The 22,388-nt window shown below is 43.4% G+C and overlaps 1 protein-coding gene across 9 annotated transcripts in view; it reads right to left on the reverse strand.

The window, feature by feature from the left end:
• The window catches only part of mcrs1 (microspherule protein 1), a 35,708-nt gene extending 18,330 nt beyond the window's left edge, over window positions 1-17,378 (reverse strand). The window contains exons 1-6 of one of the 9 annotated variants that reach the window (XM_078431378.1): window positions 17,285-17,378; window positions 13,407-13,488; window positions 10,640-10,779; window positions 7,947-8,097; window positions 5,334-5,472; window positions 1,961-2,104 (exon numbers count right to left, since the gene is read on the reverse strand). In XM_078431378.1, the coding sequence (XP_078287504.1) occupies window positions 1,961-2,104; window positions 5,334-5,472; window positions 7,947-8,097; window positions 10,640-10,703 (498 nt within the window). In that variant the 5' untranslated portion in view covers window positions 10,704-10,779; window positions 13,407-13,488; window positions 17,285-17,378. Of the gene's footprint in view, window positions 1-1,960; window positions 2,105-5,333; window positions 5,473-7,595; window positions 7,683-7,946; window positions 8,098-10,516; window positions 10,780-13,406; window positions 13,489-17,284 lie in introns of those variants that run through there. The other 8 variants (XM_078431379.1, XM_078431383.1, XM_078431380.1 and 5 more) reach the window with 8 other exon arrangements.
• Window positions 17,379-22,388: the final 5,010 nt, after the last annotated feature.

Consider the following 22,388-nt stretch of genomic DNA (forward strand, 5'->3'; position numbering starts at 1 on the left):
TCCAGTCTTTCTTCATATGAAAGTCCCGCCATCCCAGGGATCAATCTGGTGAACCTTCTCTGTACTCCCTCTAAGGCAAGAACGTCTTTCCTCAGATTAGGAGACCAAAACTGCACACAATACTCCAGGTGCGGTCTCACCAATGCCCTGTACAACTGCAGTAGAACCTCCCTGCTCCTAAACTCAAATCCTCTTGCTATGAATGCCAACATACCATTCGCTTTCTTCACTGCTTGCTGCACCTGCACGCTTGCTTTCAATGACTGGTGCACCATCACACCCAGGTCACGTTGCATCTCCCCCTCTCCTAATCGGTCACCATTCAGGTAATACTCTGCTTTCCTGTTCTTGCCGCCAAAGTGTATAACCACACATTTATCCACATTATATTGCATCTGCCATGCATTTGCCCACTCGCCCAATCTATTCAAGTCGCTCTGCAGCCTCCTAGCATCCTCCTCACAGCTAACACTGCCACCCAGCTTCGTGTCATCCGCAAACTTTGAGATGTTGCATTCAATTCCCTCGTCCAAATCATTAATATACACTGTAAATAACTGGGGTCCCAGCACTGAGCCTTGCGGTACCCCACTAGTCACTGCCTGCCATTCCGAAAAGGACCCGTTTATTCCTACTCTTTGCTTCCTGTCCGCCAACCAATTTTCTATCCACCTCAACACTGAACCCTCAATACCGTGTGCTTTAAGTTTGTACACCAATCTCCTATGTGGGACCTTGTCAAAGGCCTTCTGAAAGTCCAGATACAACACATCGACTGGTTCTCCCTTATCCACTCTACTAGTTACATCCTCGAAAAATTCTATAAGATTCGTCAGACATGATTTGCCTTTTGTAAATCCATGCTGACTTTGTCCGATGATTTCACCACTTTCCAAATGTGATGCTATCACATCTTTAATAACTGACTCTAGCATTTTCCCCACTACCGATGTTAGGCTAACTGGTCTATAATTCCCCGTTTTCTCTCTCCCTCCCTTTTAAAAAAGTGGGATTACATTAGCTACCCTCCAGTCCTCAGGAACTACTCCAGAATCGAAAGAGTTTTGAAAAATTATCACTAATGCATCCACTATTTCTGAGGCTACTTCCTTAAGCACTCTGGGATGCAGCCTATCTGGCCCTGGGGATTTATCTGCCTTTAATCCATTTAATTTACCTAACACCACTTCCCGACTAACCTGGATTTCCCTCAGTTCCTCCATCTCATTGGACCCCTGGTCCACCGCTATTTCCGGCAGACTGTTTATGTCTTCCTTAGTGAAGACAGAACCAAAGTAGTTGTTCAATTGGTCTGCCATCTCCTTGTTCCCTATGATCAATTCACCTGTTTCCGACTGCAAGGGACCTACATTTGTCTTAACTAATCTTTTTCTCATCACATATCTCTTCTGCCTTCCATATCTCTAGACTCCCTCTCCTGACTCTCAGTGTGAAGAAGGGTCTCGACCTGAAACGTCACCCATTCCTTCTCTCCAGAGATGCTGCCTGTCCCGCAGTTACTCCAGCATTTTGTGTCTATCTTCAGTGTAAACCAGCATCTGCAGTTCCTTCCTACAGACTTTAAATCCAATAGGTTGATTTCTTCCTTTACCCCTTCCCTTCTACTTTAATTCCACACTGTCCATTTCACACTTTAATTCCACACTCTCCATTCTCCCATTAACTCAATTCACCAAGACTTCTCAAAACGGAAAGCAACACTGCAGCACCACCTAGTGACAAGAACAGAGTGTTACAGAGACCCACAAGGTGCAATTCTGTCTTTGTCCAGATTAAAGTTGACACTGTTGTGTTGAAATACAGGAAGATAAATAACAAAGGTTGTAAAGTAATTATTGTCTTATTGCATCTTTTTTTTAAATGTACAGCATAGCTACTTTGATACAGTATTTGTGACACTTGAATCCCCCCCCCCCCCCCCTGATCTCTGAAACTTTACCTGCAAAACAGCATTTATCAGCAACAAGTCGTCTGTTGGTTTCCATCGTCCAAGATCTTTTGTGACATGCAGTGGCTGCTTGCTTTTCTTTAGTCGTTTGATGATGCTGCTGGGAGCTAATGGCACTGTCGTGGATTTTGATATCTGATTTTTTTTTAAAAAGAGCCGTGCTAAATATGGGTCAGACACTTACTTCTACAACTAGCCCAGTGCTCAAATAATCAGTTCCCATGCAGAAAAACCTATCCACCAGATTAAACTTTTCATACAACGGGCAAGAAACAGATACAATAAAAACAGAAGCCGTTGGAAGTACTCAGCAGGTCAAGTGTGAAGAGAGTAAGAGCTAATGTTTTAGAGCAACTAACTTCTTCATGATGGAAGGCCATTGACCTCAAAGATTAACAAAACATGATGCTGCAGGTACCCAGCAGGTCTTCTGTTTTCATTTCAAATTTCAAGTATTTTTGTTTGTGTATCAACAGGATAGAAGCATGGAATAATACAGTAAAAAAAAACAGATCAATCAGCACCTGGAAATACAACCGAACCATGGGACTTTTATTAGACCTGACAGCCACTGAGTTTAACGGCCTAAACAAAGTGGGGTGCTGCAAGGCTCAGTACTGGGACCCCAGTTATTTACAATATATATTAACGATTTAGACAAGGGAATTAAATGTAACATCTCCAAGTTTGCGGATGACACAAAGCTGGGTGGCAGAGTGAGCTACGAGGAGAATGCTATGAGACTGCAGAGTGACTTGGATAGGTTGGGTGAGTGGGCAGAAGCATGGCAGATGCAGTATAATGAGGATAAATGAGGTTATCCACTTTGATGGCAAGAACAGGAAAGCAAATTATTATCTGAATGGTGTCAGATTAGGAAAGGGGGAGGTTCAACGAGACCTGGGTGTCCTTGTACATCAGTCACTGAAAGTAAGCATGCAGGTACAGCAGGCAGTGAAGAAAGCATGCTAGCCTTCATTGCGAAAGGATTTGAGTTTAGGAGCAAGGAGGTCCCTAATGCAGTTGTACAGGGCCCTGGTGATACCACACCTGGAGTATTGTGTGCAGTTTTGGTCTCCTAATTTGAGGAAGGACATTCTTGCTATTGAGGGAATGCAGCGTAGGTTCACCAGGTTAATTCCCAGGATGGCGGGACTGACATATGATGAAAGAATGGGTCAACTGGGCTTGTATTCACTGGAATTTAGAAGGATGAGAGGGGATCTTATAGAAACATATAAAATTCTTAAGGGATTGGACAGGCTAGATGCAGGAAACATGTTCCCCATATTGGGGGAGTCCAGAACCAGGGGTCACGGATTAAGAATAAGGGGTTGGCCATTTAGGACTGAGACGAGTAAAAACCTTTTTCACCCAGAGTTGTGAATCTGTGGAAATCTCTGTCACAGAAGGCAGTGGAGGCCAATTCACTGGATGTTTTCAAGAGAGAATTAGATTTAGCACTTAGGGCTAACAGAATCAAGGGATATGGGGAAAAAGCAGGAACAGGGTACTGATTTTGGATGATCAGCCATGATCATATTGAATGGCTGTGCTGGCTCGAAGGGCCGAATGGTCTACTCCTGCACCTATTTTCTATGTTTCTACAACAATTTTTTTTAAAGCAGTGAAGTGCTGCACGCTACACAAAGGTCAGTGTCAAGTATGACCTCTTTGTAATGAATTGTGTAGAATTTAAAAAGTTACAGGCCAGTTTTACATCTATTTACAACAGAGATGGAGAATTGAGGTCCAGAGGACATAGGTTTAAGGTAAATGAATGAATGAATAAGTTCATTGGCCAAATATGTGCATGTACAAGGAATGTGCCTTGGTGTTCTGCTCACAAATGACAACACAAACATACAGTTAACAATTAAGAATAAGCATAAACACATCAAAACAATAAGGATACAACATTACAGTCTAAACATGTGGGTGAAAATAAACCAGAGCAAAAAAGAAACTACAGACTTTGGTTATTGAGTAGAACTACCACTCATGGGAAAAAAAGCTATTTTTATGTCTGGCATTAAAGGGAAAAAGATTGCATAAGAACCTCAGGAGTAACTTTTTCACACACAGGGTGGTGGGTGTATGGAACGAGATGCCAGAAGAGGTAGTTGAGGCAGGGACTATCGCAAAGTTTCAGAAACAGTTAAAAAGGTACCTGGATAGGACAGGTTTGAAGGGATATGGCTCAAACGTGGGACAATTGTAGGTGGGACATGTTGGCCGGTGTGGGCAAGTTGGGCCGAAGGGCCTGTTTCCACTCTGTATCAATCTATGGCATTAGCTGCTTTAGTGACACCACCTGAACCTCACTCCCCTCTTCCTCCTCCTTCCCCCCCATTCTATAACATTAATTCTAGTAAATGGGTAAACCCAAATATTAAGCAACTTTTATCTTTCATATGCTGAATGAACTGTCAAAGGTTTTACCAACTGCACACAGAATGTGCGTTCCCCCTGTGACCCAAAGGATTTTCTCCGGGTGCTCTGGCTTCCTCCATCTGAAAGGCGTTCTGTTTGTTATGTTAATTGGCCACTGTAAATTACCCCTTCAATGTAGGCGAGTGGGAAAAAACCAGGGGAGCTGATGAGAATGCAGGGAGAATAAAATCAGATTAGCAAAGGATTAGTGTAAATGGGTGCTTGATGCTTGGGGTGGACTCTGTGGGCATAGGGCCTGGTTCAATGCTGCATGGAATGGCAATTCAAACATATCTAGAATCTGCAAACAACTTATTTGCATCACAAGGAGGAAGCTCCTGCATTATTTCACTGCTCGAGGATCCAGCATTGATTTCAGCATCAGCTTCCTTTAATTCATCAGTTAATGTTTGATTGTTCACATGAGCAGTGAGCTCCAGGAAACATGATTAGCATTGGCAATGCATGGCTTGAAGAACAAGGTGGGGTTATAGCATGACTGAAGACATTAACACAATGTCAAGTTCAGGGCATTGGTGACAGTTCCAAGTCCTTTTGACTTTTGTCATTTATCACTCTCCATCCACTGCCAGACAGCAAATAGAGAGCCGGCTCAAGAGAAATACCTAACAGAGAGCAAAACTTTCTATGTTTCTCTTGCCCAAATGGAAATAAGCATTCACTAACTTTAGAAAATAATTCTCTATCAACTACTTCTATTCAACCAAGATGAAAAAAAATTAGATGATGGAAGTCTGAAATAATAACCAAAAAAGAGTGGAAACAGAAATGGGAGAAATCGAAGAAAAAAAAAGCAGCCCAATAAATATTTTATGACCAAACTTTAAACTTTAATTTTTTTGCACATCCACATCTAAACAAACGTGCAGTATTTTTCCATAATTTTTGTGTGTTTATATTTAATACCTACTTTTTTCTTCTCATTGGATGATGGTTCACTGCCAGAGTATCGCGCAGGTTCCATCCCGGTTGGGCCCTTTGCCCGAGTGGAAGATTTAGCCAGGCTGCTTTCAACTAGCTCATCATCAAATTTCTTGCGTTTTATGGATCTGAAAAAGGGAACAATGCAAGAATCTTCTGTCGGTGATGCGAAAGAAAGTGACAGAACAAAGAGGCACTGTTGGAATTAGACGGCTGCCCTACTTGCTCCAGTTAGCAGAACGTCTGCTGATTCGGAGATTGAAATCAGAGCAAATATCAAAAGGAAGAAATTGCTCCCATATCTCTGTATGGGGACCCCAATGATGCACTGGCAAAGCCCAATGTGTTTCAGGCCAGAAACAGGTGAAGGCAGCCCAAACTGAAGGTGCAAAAGCCTTCTCTTTGAGGACTGCAAATGTGAAGTGGTTTGAGATTACCTCATACCACTTCCTGAAATGCGAGGCCACAGCACTAAACTGCTCACAGTCCATCGTTAACAAGGGGTAATAAGAAAAAGAACATTCACAGTGGTGAAGGTGCTCTTTCAAAATTGGGTTTTAGAGTGGAAAGGCAGTTACGCCACATTCACTGAGGGCAGCGAGGGAACAATTTCCTGATTAAGCAACAACTTCTTTAACATTCTTGGTGCCAACACTGGAAAAATTAACAAAAACATACTTCAATCCCTAGCAGTAACATCCCTTACCTTGGAGTGGAGATCTGGTCAAAATGTAATTTCTTATAGATTATAAACTATAAAGTTAAAGCATTAGCCCCCGCTCCCAATAGTTCATTTCACAAACCCACTTCACACAAAAATACCACTGGCGGATGACTTTACACTTAAGCCAATCATCGGCATTCAACATCTACACACACACACACACACACGGGGGAAGAGTTGTCTTCCTGTGGATTTATCATGAAAAAAAAAATTGGATTGTGAACGCATTTGTATAGAGGTCATGAGCCTTGTGTCGAGTCCTTGCAGGAGCCCTACTCACCCAGATGCTGTTGTGTGTGACAGTGAAAAGCCCAGGTTCACCGTGGTTTCTACTGGCATAATTATGTTCCGACAGAGCAGCTCTGAGGATTCTACGTTTGGCCTATGTTACTGGAATAGGTATACAGGTGCGAAAGAGAAAGGTGCACCCATTCCAGATTGCCTCTGCTGCACGTATGAACAATGACTGAGAACAGGGCCAGGCTTTATGGTCAAGCAGTCCAACAACACTCACATCCAGTCTCACCCTTGAAGAACAGTTACTCGAGTGACAGAGGGCTGCTAACCGCCACTGAACCATTAGAAAGAAATAGCATGCTCGGGGCAGAGAAAAACATGGATGAAAGAGGAGAACAAAATTACAGTGAGCAATCTTTAATTATCTTTTTTTTACAAAAGTATGAAATGGCTTCCAACTAAAATAAGCCATAAAGCTTGGACATTCATTAGTATTCCTTCCCTCAATGTGTACAACAATTCTGTGAATGCCAAGACTTGGGTTTTAATGCACAACATCTATACGTGCTCAGTTTTTCTGTGTGGATGATTGAATGAGTGCCAAACATCACTTAATATTACAAAACTGTGAGCGTTAAAACACCACCTTCAAAGTGGGTTAAATCACAAGTGGTGCAGCCAAGGTGGTCTGGCGTGAGGTGCTAGAAGACTTGAGCTACTGATGACAGAATGAGTTCGCACCAGCAAAAGGAAATACTGCAGAGGAAGGGATCCTTGCCACTTTCCTGACTCACTACAACCACCCCAGTCCCACAAGCAGCCTGCAAAGCTCATCGCCACCAATAAAAAGAGACCCATAGAGAAGGTCACTCAACAAGACAAGTCCGGCGAGGGGAGAAATTAAATAAAAACTCAGATAATCTCATCGAGTTGTCAAAACTCCATTCACTCAGTTAAATGTGCATGAAAATACTGGGCAGGGAGAGGGAAGAATATCTAGCAACAAGCTATCAGACAGAGTGCTGAACAAATCTTCTGGAAGCTCTTCAAAAAAAAATCTCACTTATTAAACCCACCAATAAAACTTCACATTTTACAGTCAGTAGACATAGTTCAGGTGAACCCGGTCAATCTTGCATCATCCTGTATCCGGAGAGTCACACTGGTTCATTATGGATCCTAGTTTTATGGCAAAAGGTCTATCACAGGCACCTCTGCAGTGTAAGCGAGGTACTGTATACACTTCATTAGGTGCACACACCATCTCCCAAGGTGGCTTCACTTCCCTACCATTGAGAGGCGATGTCCAACTGACGGCAAAAATTAAATGTTCATCGCTGCCAGTGCGAGCTTTTCTTGCCAAACTTCTCCGACAACCTGGAGGCGAGAGCACGTGCACAATCCTTTCATTTCCTTGGTGGCGCCGGTACTCAGAACTCCACCCCAGAGTAAACAAAATGCGGAGCGTCGGGTGAGAGTTGGAGCGGGGGGAGGGGGGGCGGGGAGGGGAGAGGGCGGGGCAGGGGTAGCAACACATATTGTAGAACCGTTTCAAGTAGAAGTGGCACTGCAATATAAATAAAAGTGTAAAAGAGCTCGTGGGTTAGCTGAAGAGGCAGAGCATTTCCACCCCTGCGTTACCTGGATGAGCTCCTGCGTTTGGGAAGTAGGCTGAAGGCTTGAGTAGCGGTACGTTTCTGTGCCGAGGGGGACTGGTCCCCATCAGATCTCCCCACAGGCCCTGTCGACATAAGCCTTGTCCCAATAGTACCCAGTGTACACTGTTGCTCAGCTTCAAAAAGGAAAGAGAAAGCGTTGCTTATTATTTCATTTTTTAAAAAGGACGAGCTTTACCATCCACATGATCCAATATACAGCCAGGCAACACGTTTCCAGAAAAAAATTAATTACTCAGTATAAAGTGATGAGGCTACACAATTTCCATATTGTTCTAGAGTGCACACCGTTATTTACACTCAGTGTATTCACGCTGTTAACTGTAGTGACTTTAGAGAAGTTTGCTTTGCCAAACCTCGAGCCCACTACCCAACCACCATCCCCATCATCTCCCTAAAGCTGACCACTACTGGCGTCTAGCTCAATGGGCACCACATGCCCATTGTAACCTTGCCTTTCGTGGCCTTTCTGTTGAGGCTCATACTCAAGCAAAGAATTAACTGTTTACTTGACTATGGGAAGAATGAGCTCAAAGAATTGTAATCAAACCAGATGACTTCCCTCACCATCTTCAGCAGCAGAGCGATCAGGATGAAAATCCCAACCAGGTTTCCTTTCTCTAGCTAAGTGTGACAACGGTCGCACTGCCTCTGCCACCCAGTCCGACATCAGCAACCACAGCACAGAGCAGCAAGCAAATCTAGAGCCCACTAGTGCCCACTAGGACTGGGCTTCTTTATGAGAGAGAGAGGTCAGAAGGATTACAGTAATGGCTCACTAGAAATTCCAAAAAACAGATATTGCATCAAATCTTGAAGTATGTCTTGCTGAAATGCATAAAGACAACCTTTGATTTTAATTAAACATGGATCCAAAATGGAAGAAAATCTTCCCCAAATTGCAATTTTCAAATAATATTACGCGAAAAGGATACAATAGGAAGGTGATTAATATCATCCCATTATTCATTGCAAATCTCAAAAAGCCTAGTTAATTTTACAAAAGACTGTTACTCCTCTTGTTGGTCATACCTTTCCTCCAAACTCTTCCACTTAAGAATTGTCACAATCCTTCAATAAATTAATTACTCACACAATTAAATACAATTTCCTATTGGAGTGTTGGCTAATGGATCCACATATGATCCTTTGGTTAAAACTAGTTGCCCCGGTCAACCTCCATGCATTTCTAAGATAAGTTTCTTCCACTCTCCAACTCAGACTTCTCAATATTCCTGAAAGCACCAGAAACTATCATCACCACCACATTACATTACAGGCAGAGAGTGGGTGGTACGTCATTACACACAAAACAAAACCCATCTGCTCCATTATTCAATAAGATATAGCTGATCCTGCACTTCAAGTCTACTTTCATACTCAATTCCCCATGCCCTTGGACTCCTTCTTAGCATAACAAAAATGTTGAACTCGCCATCGAATGCACCCAGATTTGAGGGCTCACAATCCTCCAGAGCAGAAAATGCCACAGATTCACAACCCACTGAACGAAGAAGTTTTCTCTCCAACCCAAGGAAACAGCTCTCTGCGTTTACTCTGTCAAAACCCTCTCAAGGTTTTATGATTAGATAAGATGGTCTCTTATTCTCAAATTTCAAAGAAGAGGTCCACTCTATACACGAGATAACCCACTCATCCCAGACTGCCTGTGAACTTAGGTCCTCTCAGCAGGGAACCAATGGATTGCAATCAACCCTCGCTTTTCATTTTTCTCCCAAACTCAAGAAATGCTGAGGACAGGTTTCTCATCCACCAATGCCCCCAGCTAACTCCGTTACAGAGGAGGGACCATTATGCATAAAGGGGCCTGTTTGTTGGTCAAAAACAGCACACAACCAAGCGCTTAACCCTCAGGTTAGATCGTCATTTGATCACTTCATTTATCACACCTTGCAACTCTCTTGTACCTATCATCAGGCATGCAGTCACTGTGGAGTTGGGGAATGGGAGAAGAAATATAAATGTCAAGGCTCTGGAGAAAATGCAGAAAAGACTTATTGGAAATGGTACTAGACATAAGGGACTCGTATTGTTCTCCTTTGAACAGAAAAGATTAAGAAGAGATTGGACAGGAACGAATAGCTGTGATCAAGTAAAACAGAGAAACTGTTTCCAGTGGCAGAGGACACAGATTTTAGGCAATTAGTCAAAGAAGCAGAAGCAAAGAGTGGAAATTATCTGTTATGCAGCAAGTTGTGATCTGGAATATACTGTTTGAAAGAGTGGTGGAAACAGATTCAAAAGTGACTTACTAAAGAAAATTGAAAACTTGGTGTAAAAACGTAGGGACTATGGCAAAGGAACAGGGGAGTGGGACCAATAAGTAGCTCTTTCAAGGAACCGCCACAGGTACAAAGGCCTCTTTCAATGATTCTATATGCTGGAAAAATATGCCTTGCAGCATTAAATGGATCAGAGACCACTGAACTGAAGTAGCAAATGGCTGAAATAGTAACTAGTATACTAGTTACTAGTATATGTCAAATCAGCAATGCAAGAAATGGACAAAATTACCAAGGTTTAGGGTTGAATATAGGTCATAGCTCAGACATCCTGAATGCACCCAATGATTTGAGTGCATCTTCTTTCTTCAGGCTAATAAAGCATCCATCCCTGAAGCACTATAGTGTACAATACCTTTATCTAAACTTCTTCCCTCCAGAAGACAACTAGTCTGACTAGCAGAGGAAGAATTACTCATTATCCGTGGCAGCCCGATACACTTGAATCACAGTTGGAAGCTTTCTGTGTGTCTCATTGACCAAGAGATTATGGATCTGCAAAATAAAATTCAAAAACAGAACTTAAAAATCAGTGATTCCATTAAGTTCACATTCCCTTACTTTCCCTTGCATTGTGGAGACTCGTCAAACTCCACTCCTTGTCCTGGAAATGGTTTATAAACAGAATCATAAAATGGTAACAGCACAGGAGGCCGCCATTTGGCAGATCAAGTTCATGCAGGGTCGAGTGCAATAATCCAGCCAGTCCCACTCCCCTACTTTCTCCCCAGAGCCCTACAAACATTTTCCTGCCAGGTACATGTTCAGTTTCCTTATGAACATTTTGGTTGAATGCACCTCCACTGCACTCCTCCAACCGCTGGCAGAGCATTCCTGTTTCACGATTGCTTCACAATTCAGGTTTTGCTCACGTGACTTCAGATACTTCTCCTGAGACATTCAGGTTTGTAGGTTAATTGGTTTGGTGTAAATGCAAAAATGATCCCTAGTTTGTGTATCCCTACTTTATGTCATGGGCCTCCTCCAGTGCCATAGTGAGGCCCACCGGGAATTGGAGGAACAGCACCTCATATTTCGCCTGGGCAGCTTGCAGCCCAGCGGTATGAACATTGACTTCTCCAACTTTAGATAGTTCCTCTGTCCCTCTCTTCCCCTCCTCCTTCCCAGATCTCCCTCTATCTTCCTGTCTCCACCTATATCCTTCCTTTGTCCCACCCCCGACATCAGTCTGAAGAAGGTTCTCGACCCGAAACGTCACCCATTCCTTCTCTCCTGAGATGCTGCCTGACCTGCTGAGTTACTCCAGCACTTTGTGAATAAATACCTTCGATTTGTACCAGCATCTGCAGTTATTTTCTTATACTACCTAGTTTGTGTAGGGCAGTGTTAACGTGCGGGGATCGCTGGTCGACGCTGACTCGGTGGGTGGAGGGCCTGTTTCCCTGCTGTTTCTCTAAACTAAACTTCTGTCAATAATTCTTATTGCAATGCCCTCCGATTCTTGTTCCTTTGACCAATGGGAACAAGCTCTCTCCCTCTTTACAGTAAATAGTTTGAAACTGCTTCATCAGATCCCCTCTCAATCTTCTATGTTCCATAGAAAACACCTCCAGGTTCTGTAGTAACCAAACTACCCCCAATTATATAGGCGCCTTTCACGATCTCAGGATATTATGAAGTGTCACTGACCTGAAACATTAATGCTGTTTCTCTGTCCACAGATGTTGCCCAAACTGCTGAGTATTTCCAGCACTTTGTCTTTATTTCAATCATATGGATGTTAGCTGTGGTATAGTCAGGAGCACTCATCTCTGAATTAAAAGGTTGTGCCTGAAATCTCACTCCAAAGATTGATGCACAAAAATCTATGCTGAAACTCCAGTGCAATACAGGGGGTTTTCTGTACTACTAAAAGTACATTAAATCTTCAGATGAGATGCAAGAACTGTGGCCCCATCTGCTTTAATAAACGGATAAAAAATTCCCGGGCATTAATTTAAAGATAACGTGGGAAATTATTCTTGGGTGTTCTGGTCAATATTTATTCTTTTACTCAGGCATACAGGACATTCTCCTTAAATTTAAATTGATACAGAATACAAGAGAAGGGAGTTACAATTGAACTTTATGCAATACAAGTTAGACCACAGTTTGAGTACTGTGTGCAGTTCTGGTTGCCACACTCCATGTAAACTGTGATTGTTTTGCAGAGAGTACAGATGAAATTTAAGGGTGTTACCGGAACTGTGAAATTTGAGCGATGCAGAAAGATTTGATAAGGTATAGTTATTTTCTTTGGAAGAGAGGAAGCCCTTAATGGAACTGTAGAAAATCGTGAGGGTCCTAGATGGAGAAATAGGAAGGATTTGTTTCCTTAGCAAAGTTGCCTATGAGAGATATCTTATGACACATTAGCTGCTGTGTTTTCTACATTACCACAGTGCCACACTTCAGAAACATTTAAATACTTTCATAGACAATTTGGAATGACTGGGGATCAAGAAAGACACCATATAAATGCATATCTCTCCCTCCACCCTCCCCCCCCCCATTTTATACCCACTTACTGCATTTTATACTGCACTCCAGATCGCAGTCCCAAGCAGCAGACTTCAGTTATACCATGAGCCATGTTCTACATTGAATTTAGCAAGGAGCTCTGCATACCTGTTCTTAGATTCCAGAAACCTCAGTAGAGTAAACATTTCAAGTTGGGTATCTATTTCTTTAATAAACTGATATAGAGACCAAGAATCCCCATTCTAGCTTAAAAAATTCAAAATTCACAGGGATACGTCCTTTTCCGGTGTCGAGGCTTTGCTGGGGAACAGAGTTAGGCTCTGCCACATGCTAAACATCACCTTGCATCTCCCAGTCAGTTCTTTTGCACCTTTTCAATCCACTACAGGCTATTAAATCCATTAATTACACTTTGGTAAAATTAGTTTGCACAAATGAAGTCTCAACCTCAATTTAATCGCACATTTATTTACTGGTCAACCCCATCTCACCATATTCATAGTCGATAAGAGGCCCCCAAAAAGAAACTGTAAATCTTCTCTCTCCCTAATCACTCGCTGATTCACTAGTAGCGTATTATTACAGAAAATGTGCTCAAGTTGTTTAACATAATTGTTCTTTCAGAAACAGAAAGGCTTTACCTTTTGAAGACAAGAAAATTCAGGGGAAGTCTTTTTGCTTCTTGTTTTTCTTGGCTTGGCAGCTAGTTACTTGTTCTCCAATCTGCTCATTGTTCCCACACATATGCCAATAGCCAAGTTTGATGCAAACATAGAACAAAGGGAATGGTTCATATGAGCAAAAATACTGGCACATGCTTATTAATTTCGCAACCAGATCTTTCATCCACTGTAATTTTGTGGCGAGACAAATTTGATTACAACACTAGATATCCACGTTAAACAAAAATTAAAATCCACATCTTGGGTGTTAGAATATTTATTTTTCAGGGAAGCATTTGCTTAGATGCAACGCTTCAACTAATGTTTTGAAAGTCTTGTGAAACCTTGTACAAGGAGAATGAGACACTCATTTGCAAGTTCTGCAATAGTGCAAGTTATCAAACAATGGACAAAATCGTTTTAAAATGCAGCAAAGCTATTCTGATGCAAAACAAATAAGTTACGCTGCCTTTCATACTCATCAAAACAAACCCCATCCTGCCCACTCACCTGTAATCACCCCACCTCTGCCCATTAAACTTGAATTAACCGCAATTTCTTCGAGCTAAGCATTGAGAAAACTGAAGCCACGTCTTTTGGTCAAGGTGCTGAAGTTTAGGAGTGGCTTTTGAACCTACCACCCTTCGACCTTGTTGGTCAAGGCAGGTGGCCAGGAATGTATTAACCACCAAAATGTGGTACGATATACATTCCTGGCCACCTGCCTTGACCAACAAGGTCGAAGGGTGGTAGGTTCAAAAGCCACTCCTAAACTTCAGCACCTTGACCAAAAGACGTGGCTTCAGTTTTCTCAATGCTTAGCTCGAAGAAATTGCGGTTAATTCAAGTTTAAGAAGCAGCCCACAACCCAGAGTTAGCGGTGGTCACGAGGGATGAAGAGGAGATACACATGATCATTATACATGTGAAACCATGGAAGAAAAGATCAAGAATAATCCTGAGGCTGGAAGAGAAGTAATTGTACCAGACGTTTGGGGCCTGATCAGATACGAGTGAGCAAAACCAAGCGGGGGCAGTTAGTGAGCTGCAGAGCATATGTGTTGGATAAAGAATGGTTTGTTGACTGCCTCAAAAGCTCCAGAAGACAAAACATCACGTCCTGCAATGGTCACAGAGTAATGTATTCACAAAATGCTGGAGTAACTCAGCAGGTCAGGCAGCATCTCGGGAGAGAAGGAATGGGTGACGTTTCGGGTCGAGACCCTTCTTCAGACTGATGTTGGGGGTGGGACAAAGGAAGGATATATGTGGAGACAGGAAGATAGAGGGAGATCTGGGAAGGAGGAGGGGAAGGGAGGGACAGAGGAGCTATCTGAAGTTGGAGAAGTCGACGTTCATACCACCGGGCTGCAAACTGCCCAGGCGAAATATGAGGTGCTGCTCCTCCAATTTCCGGCGGGCCTCACTATGGCACTGGAGGAGGCCCATGACAGAGAGGTCAGACTGGGAATGGGAGGGGGAGTTAAAGTGCTGGGCCACCGGGAGATCAGTTGCGTTAATGCGGACCGAGCGCTTGGTTTCGCCGATATAAATAAGTTGACATCTAGAGCAGCGGATGCAATAGATGAGGTTGGAGGAGGGGCAAGTGAACCTCTGTCTCACCTGGAAAGACTGTTTGGGTCCTTTGATGGAGTTGAGGGGGGAGGTAAAGGGACAGGTGTTGCATCTCGTGCGGTTGCAAGGGAAAGTGCCCGGGGTTGGGGTGGTTTGGGTAGGAAGGGACGAGTGGACCAGGGAGTTACGGAGGGAACGGTCTCTGCGGAACGTAGAGAGGGGAGTGGATGGGAAGATATGGCCAGTGGTGGGGTCCCGTTGTAGGTGACGGAAATGTTGGTGGATGATATGTTGGATCCGCTGGCTGGTGGGGTGGAAGGTGAGAACGAGGGGGACCTGCTGAGTTACTCCAGCATTTTGTGAATAAATCGATTTGCACCAGCATCTGCAGTTATTTTCTTATACTAATGGTCACAGAGTAATTCTGGTAACTTTGATCAACGCAATTTGAGTGACATGGAACATGCAGAAACCCAATTAGAAACAAATTGGTCTGTTAAATTAAGATCTTGATTCAATGCAGCATCATTGAAACTTCAGATCCCAGGAAAACAGTAGAGTTGGAGAACATAATCGCAGATTGTTTGACAAACATTGAGAATACATTTTGCGTGTAGCAGTGCATTTCCACAGACATGGAAAGCCAAGTGAATTACGTGGCATGGCCTTGTCATTTTGGAAAAAGTGCCATCTACATGAGCTAACAGCCAATCTTACTGAAAAAAAATCTTTCAGATGGCAAAGCAGAAAACAATCAGCATCATTTTTTAACTTGCACTCACTAAATTGACACCAGATTCCAGAAACTGGCACTCTATGCTGAGGTCAGTTAGGAAGATTTCTAAGTGGAGAGAGGAAAAGGTTCAAGCATGTGCTCAAAGCCTCCTTGAGAAAGTACGACATCCCCATCGACTCTCGGGAATCCCTGGCCCAGAACCACTCAAAGGTGGAGGACCACATTGGATAGTTCGGAGAACTGAATCCACAGATTGGGATCACATGGAAGCCCTGAAAACACAGTGGGAGGCACACAATACCCAATGTTCCAATCTACTTTGTTGCAGCCTTTGCACTTTTTATCTGCACTGTGATGTATGACTTGTCTGAATAACCTACATTAATATTGTCACCTGTACCAAGAATAGTTTTTCATTGTATCTCTGTACACTTGATAGTAATAACACCAACTACCCCATTAGGCACCCTCTGCTCACAGATGGGCCGAATAGCATAATTGTGCTCCTATCACTTGTGAATTTATGAACAGGGGTGGGTGCCTTGCTTCCACCCCTGTTCTTCAAAGGCATCCTGAATCCAGAGGGCTGCATACGAAGCTGTAAACAAGTCAACAAGGATGAAGTGGGTCCGTTTCGCTTTGTCACAAATGACATTGGGTTAATTGGGTTAATTGGCTTGGTAAACTGTCCCTGAGGGAGTACAGAGAAGGGTCACCAGATTGATTCCTGGGATGGCAGGACTTTCATATGAAGAAAGACTGGATAGACTCGGCTTGTACTCGCTGGAATTTAGAAGATTGAGGGGGGATCTTATAGAAACTTACAAAATTCTTCAGGGGTTGGACAGGCTAGATGCAGGAAGATTGTTCCAGATGTTGGGGAAGTCCAGAACCAGGGGTCACAGTTTAAGGATAAGGGGGAAGTCTTTTAGGACCGAGATGAGAAAGTTTTTTTTCACACAGAGAGTGGTGAATCTGTGGAATTCTCTGCCACAGAAGGTAGTTGAGGCCAGTTCATTGGCTATATTTAAGAGGGAGTTAGATGTGGCCCTTGTGGCTAAAGGGATCCGAGGGTATGGAGAGAAGGCAGGTACGGGATACTGAGTTGGATGATCAGCCATGATCATATTGAATGGCGGTGCGTACAGGCTCGAAGGGCCGAATGGCCTACTCCTGCACCTATTTTCTATGTTTCTATGACATCGGACAGCAGCTGACTTCGGCATTTTGTCACCTTCCACGAGTTTAAGATAGCGATTTTGATCGGTGGTACATAGCAGAGACCGAAACGTAATTTGGAGGGGAGGGAGGGATGTTAACAAAAAGTTTCAGAAACACGGACACTAAGTCAGCCTGAGGTATCAACCTGCACACCCTGGAAGCACCGGAGGCACAGACCGGACGCCCACAACGACAGCCTCCATAAATCTCCCGAGGCAGCAGTTAAAGCAGATGGAGCTCCGCAAGGTATAACCTCGGCATAAAATAAAGCACAAGCTCGGTAATATAAACCCCGAGCATACTCAAACTCCTCAGAAAAACTTACCTACTATCAATAAAAACTGAAAATGTACGACTTTGTTCAGCACAAGCCTCCGCTGCTCCGCACAGGCCCCGCCGAGCCGCAACCACCGCCCGCGGACGCTTCCGGGTCACAGCGGCAAACATGCAGGAAACCTTTTAAAATAATACATCTTGCCCGTCTTAAATTCACGCAATCGGAACGGGGCTTCGGTTTTTTCTAATAATTTCTAAATGCACTAAAATATTCGTCTCCAAACGAAGTAATCGTTTCCGGGTCATCAACCGAGGCAGACAACGTCTTCGGGCGGGAAAGCTGCTCCTGGAGGGAATGTATGTTATGTGCTTCGAAATAATTTTAGATCGATTTAACTAAGCGTTCATAAGTTTTATTCGGCAATCAAAGTATAGTTTTGCAGCATTTTTTGTTATTCTAAAGTATCAGATTAGAGATGACTTGGTGGATCCATGGATAGGTGACGTTTCAGGTCGAGACCCTTCTTCAATGGTTTAAATCTGCAGGAAGGAACTGCAGATGCTGGTTTAAACTGAAGATAGACACAGAAAGCTGGGACAGGCAGCATCTCTGGAGAGAAGGAATGGGTGTCTATCTTCAATGGTTACATTTTTGGGTTTGCCTCCGTTGGTAATATTACTTTTCCTGTTGGGGTTTTAGGTCAAGCCTCCCTTCAGAAAATGGCTGAGACTTACAGTGTTATTTTTCAATGCCCACTCGCTGCCTTGGTGAGTCAAAGATAGTTGCATTCGTGGTTTATTTGACCCCAAGTTGAACTTTTGCCATCTTGAAATCTGCCTGGTTCTCTTGATTCCAACCCTGCCTCAGTTCAGGTTATCTGAAACCATCCATACGTTTATTGGCTCTGGAAAACCATCTCAACATACTCCTGGCTGGGATCCCTAAATCATAATTGTAATTTATTAGCCAAGTATGTTTTGCAACGTACAAGGAATTTGGTTTGCCATACAGTCATACCAAATAAGCAACAAGACACACAACTACGTAAAATTTGACATAAACATCCACCACAGTGGCTCTTCCGCATTCCCCACTGTGATGGAAGGCAATAAAGTCTTATCTTCTTTTCTCCCGCAGTCGAGGGAGTCGAACTATCCGCAGTCAGGGCGATTGAAGCTCCCACATCGGGGCGATCGAAGCTCTCGCGATCGGGGCGTTCGAAGCTCCCGTGATCAGGGCGGTTGAAGCTCCTGAGGTTGGAGCTCCCGAAGCCGGTCCCTAACCAGGGATCGTGAGCTCCACGATGGTAAGACCGCAGGCTCCTGTGGTTGGAGCTCCCGAGGTCAATCCCTGGCAAAGGGATTGCGAGCTCCACGATGGTAAGTCCGCAGGTTCCTGCGGTTGGAGCTCCCGAGGTCCCAGCAAGAGGCCGCCAGCTCCACGATGTTCGGCCACAGTGCAGACAGAAATACGACACGGAAAAAGTCGCATCTCCGTCAAGGAAAGAGATTAAAAGGTTTCCCCCACTGCCTCCCACATAAAACAAAACTAAAGATAAACTAAAACATACGTTTTACAACAAACTAAAAACACAAAGGAAAAAGACGAGACAGACCATTGGCAGGGCAGCCATCGTTCGGTGACCCTGGTGGTAAATTTACTCTCCATAAAACTTCAGTTGTCTTTGTTGTCAATGTTCTAATTTATACCAAATCCCATTCAAGAGCCAAGTGCATTTAATTGTCATATTACCACCAACAGAACAATGAAATTCTTACTTGTAGCAGCCTAATGGGCCTTTAAACACAGTACGAGAGAGTTAGATTTAGCTCTTGGGGCCAAGGGAATCAAGGGATATGGGGAAAAAGCCGGAACGGGGTAGTGATTTTGGATGATCAGCCATGATCATATTGAATGGCGGTGCTGGCTCGAAGGGCCGAATGGCCTACACCTGCACCTATTTTCTATGTTACTCATAGATAACAATAATAAACAAAAAAAATCAATAAATGATAAACCCCCATATTAGTGCAAAAACCCTAAAGTCCTTAGTGCACAAAGACAGTTCATAATTCATAGTTACTTCGTGTTTGTAGTGTTTGAAAGACTGGTGGTTTTAGGGAAGAAGCTGTTCCTAAACCTGGAGGTCACTGTTTTCAGACAACTGAATCATGAGTGAAATGAGAGCTTGGCCAAGTTGGTGTGGGTCATTAATGATTTTTGAGGTAGCGCCCCCTGTAAATCCCTTCAATGATGGGGAAGTCAGTCACCACCATTGTCCGGGCAGTGTTCACCACTTTTTGTAATCTCCCATGTTCCTGGGCATTTGAGTTGCCGAGTCACCACTGTACATGCTGACAAACTTTGGGTCAATTTTAAGATTCTTATCCATAGTTTCAAATTTCTTCATGATATCACCCCTGCCTCTCTCGGTAATCTCTATCCCTTTAACCTCTGATATCCACACATTCCTTGCTCATTCCTGCATTTAACCGCATCAATAGACAATAGGTGCAGGAGTAGGCCATTCGGCCCTTCGAGCCAGCACCACCATTCAATGTGATCATGGCTGATCATTCTCAATCAGTACCACGTTCCTTCCTGCTCCCTATACCCCCTGACTCCGCTATCCTTAAGAGCTCTATCTAGCTCTCACTTGAATGCATTCAGAGAATTGGCCTCCACTGCCTTCTGAGGCAGTGAATTCCACAGATTTACAACTCTCTGACTGAAAAAGTTTTTCCTCATCTCCGTTCTAAATGGCCTACCTCTTATTCTTAAACTGTGGCCCCTGGTTCTGGACTCCCCCAACATTGGGAACATGTTTCCTGCCTCTAACGTGTCCAACCCCTTAATAATCGTATGTTTCGATAAGATTCCCTCTCATCCTTCTAAATTCCAATGTATACAAGCCTAGCCGCTCTAGTCTTTCAACATATGACAGTCCCGCCATCCCGGAAATTAACCTAGTAAACCTTCGCTGCACGCCCTCAATAGCAAGCATCACCATTAGCAGCCGTACCTTGAGACGATTCTTTGGCCAAGACACTGTCAGAGTTTGCAGCCTTTTGAAGGTGCCATGTGATGCATTGTATCCATTAGAACAAGCGGGTTTTGGTTTAATGCAGCATCTTACAGATGGCAATTGATAATGAAGCATTTTCTTTCGAATGGCACAAAGCTGCCAGCCTGGACTACATGCTCAAATCCAAGAGGGAGATGAGGATACAACCTTTCTGTCTTAGAGATCATAGCAATGGCCTTTCTACTGATCTAAACTAACGGAGTGGGTTGATGTAATAGACGTTTTAAATGAAACAATACCTAAGCTGTCAATTGAACTGTTTATCCTCAAGTCTGTTGGACACATTCTTAATACTTCAAGATAACTTTAAAAGTACAGCTTGACTATCCCTGTAGAATCCATGCTGGCTTCCTTTGTCCTTCTCTTTGTAAATTTGTGATGATCTAATGCTCCACTGCCCAACTCCTAACTCACACCAATCACCCATGCTCCTGTGCTGATGATGTCCTCTGGATCTCACTCACATTTTCAAATCACTCCATTATCCCTTTCCTCCTTATCCCTGTAATCTCATTAAGACCTCCAACCCAAAACAATATCTGTAAACCTCTGATGTGTAGGAAGGAACTGCAGATGCTGGTTTACACCGATGATGGACACGAAATGCTGGAGTAACTCAGCGGGACAGGCAGCATCTCTGGAGAGTAGGAATGGGTGATGTTTCGGATCGACACCCAGGTCTGAAGAAGGGTCTCGACCCGAAACGTCACCCATTTCTTCTCTCCAGAAATGCTGCCTGTCCCACTGAGTTACTCCAACATCTACCTGTAAACCTCTCATTCATGCCTCCTGATTACCCCTGATTTCCTTTACTCCCTATTGATGAATTCAACTTAGGATGCCAGACTCCTAGGCTCTGGAAATTCCTCAACATTTCTGCCTCTCTTTCCCTGCTTCAAAAATGTTTTTCACCTGCTCAATGCTGTTGCTTTCAATATGTGGCTCATTGTCATTTTTTTCTTTGAAATTGCTCCTGTGAAGTGTCTTGGGATATTTTGCCACCTTTAAAGGTTCCTTAGAAATGAAAGAAGAAATGTTCTTGTGTGGACGAAGGAACTGCAGATGCTGGTTTACACCGAAGATAGACATAAAATGCTGGAGTAACTCAGCGGGACAGACAGTATCTCCGGAGAGAAGGAATGGGTGACGTTTCGGTACGAGACCCTTCTTCAGACTGAAACGTCACCCATTCATTCTCTCCAGAGATGCTGCCTGTCCTACTGAGTTACTTCAGCATTTTGTATCTGTCTTCAGAGAAAAGTCCTATTTTAGTTCTGAATAAAACATCTTTGCAAAAGAAAGGTCATTTTTTAAATAAAGAACTGAAAAAATGATGATGAATTCTCCTTTTTTCTGTTTAAAAAAAATCTTTACTTCCTCTTATTATACCATTCCCGATGGGTCTCAACCCAAAACGTCACCTATTCCTTTTCTCCATAGATGCTGTCTGACCCGCAGTTACTCCAGTTTTATGTGTCTATCCCCGGAAATAATTCACATGACTGCCTGCACTTGTTTGTCTTTATTTTAACCACTAGGAGGTTCATAAAGTTTGCCAGTGAAAAAGCAACAGGCATCCATTTGGAGACACAAGGAACTGCAGGATTTATGAAGGGAAAATCATGTGTGAAAATCATCATGTGGAAAGTAGTCTGAAACACCTCCACTGTCATGCTGTGAAAACAGAGAGGCTGAGACGGAGTTTCTTCCCACAGGCCATCAGGACTGTTAACTCTCATATCACCAGGGACTAATTTAATTTACTGTATTCATTTTTTTTTGTGTTAACATTTTTTTTCTATTCTGTTTTGTAGTTTAGCACAATCCGCAGGCATTGCCACTTTCATTTCACTGCACATCTTGTAGATTGATGGAGTAGGGGGTAGAAAGCTGGAAAAGAGAGATGGGACTGGGTCTGAAGAAGGGTCTTGACCCGAAACATTACCCATTCCTTCTCTCCAGAGATGCTGCCTGTCCCGCTGAGTTACTCCAGCTTTTTGTGTCTGTCTACTGGGGTCAGGACAAAGTCTGGCAAGTGATAGGTGGATACAGGTGAGGGGGGTTTGA

The sequence above is a fragment of the Rhinoraja longicauda genome, chromosome 42 (genome assembly GCF_053455715.1).
Source record: "Rhinoraja longicauda isolate Sanriku21f chromosome 42, sRhiLon1.1, whole genome shotgun sequence".
NCBI lineage: Eukaryota > Metazoa > Chordata > Chondrichthyes > Rajiformes > Arhynchobatidae > Rhinoraja > Rhinoraja longicauda.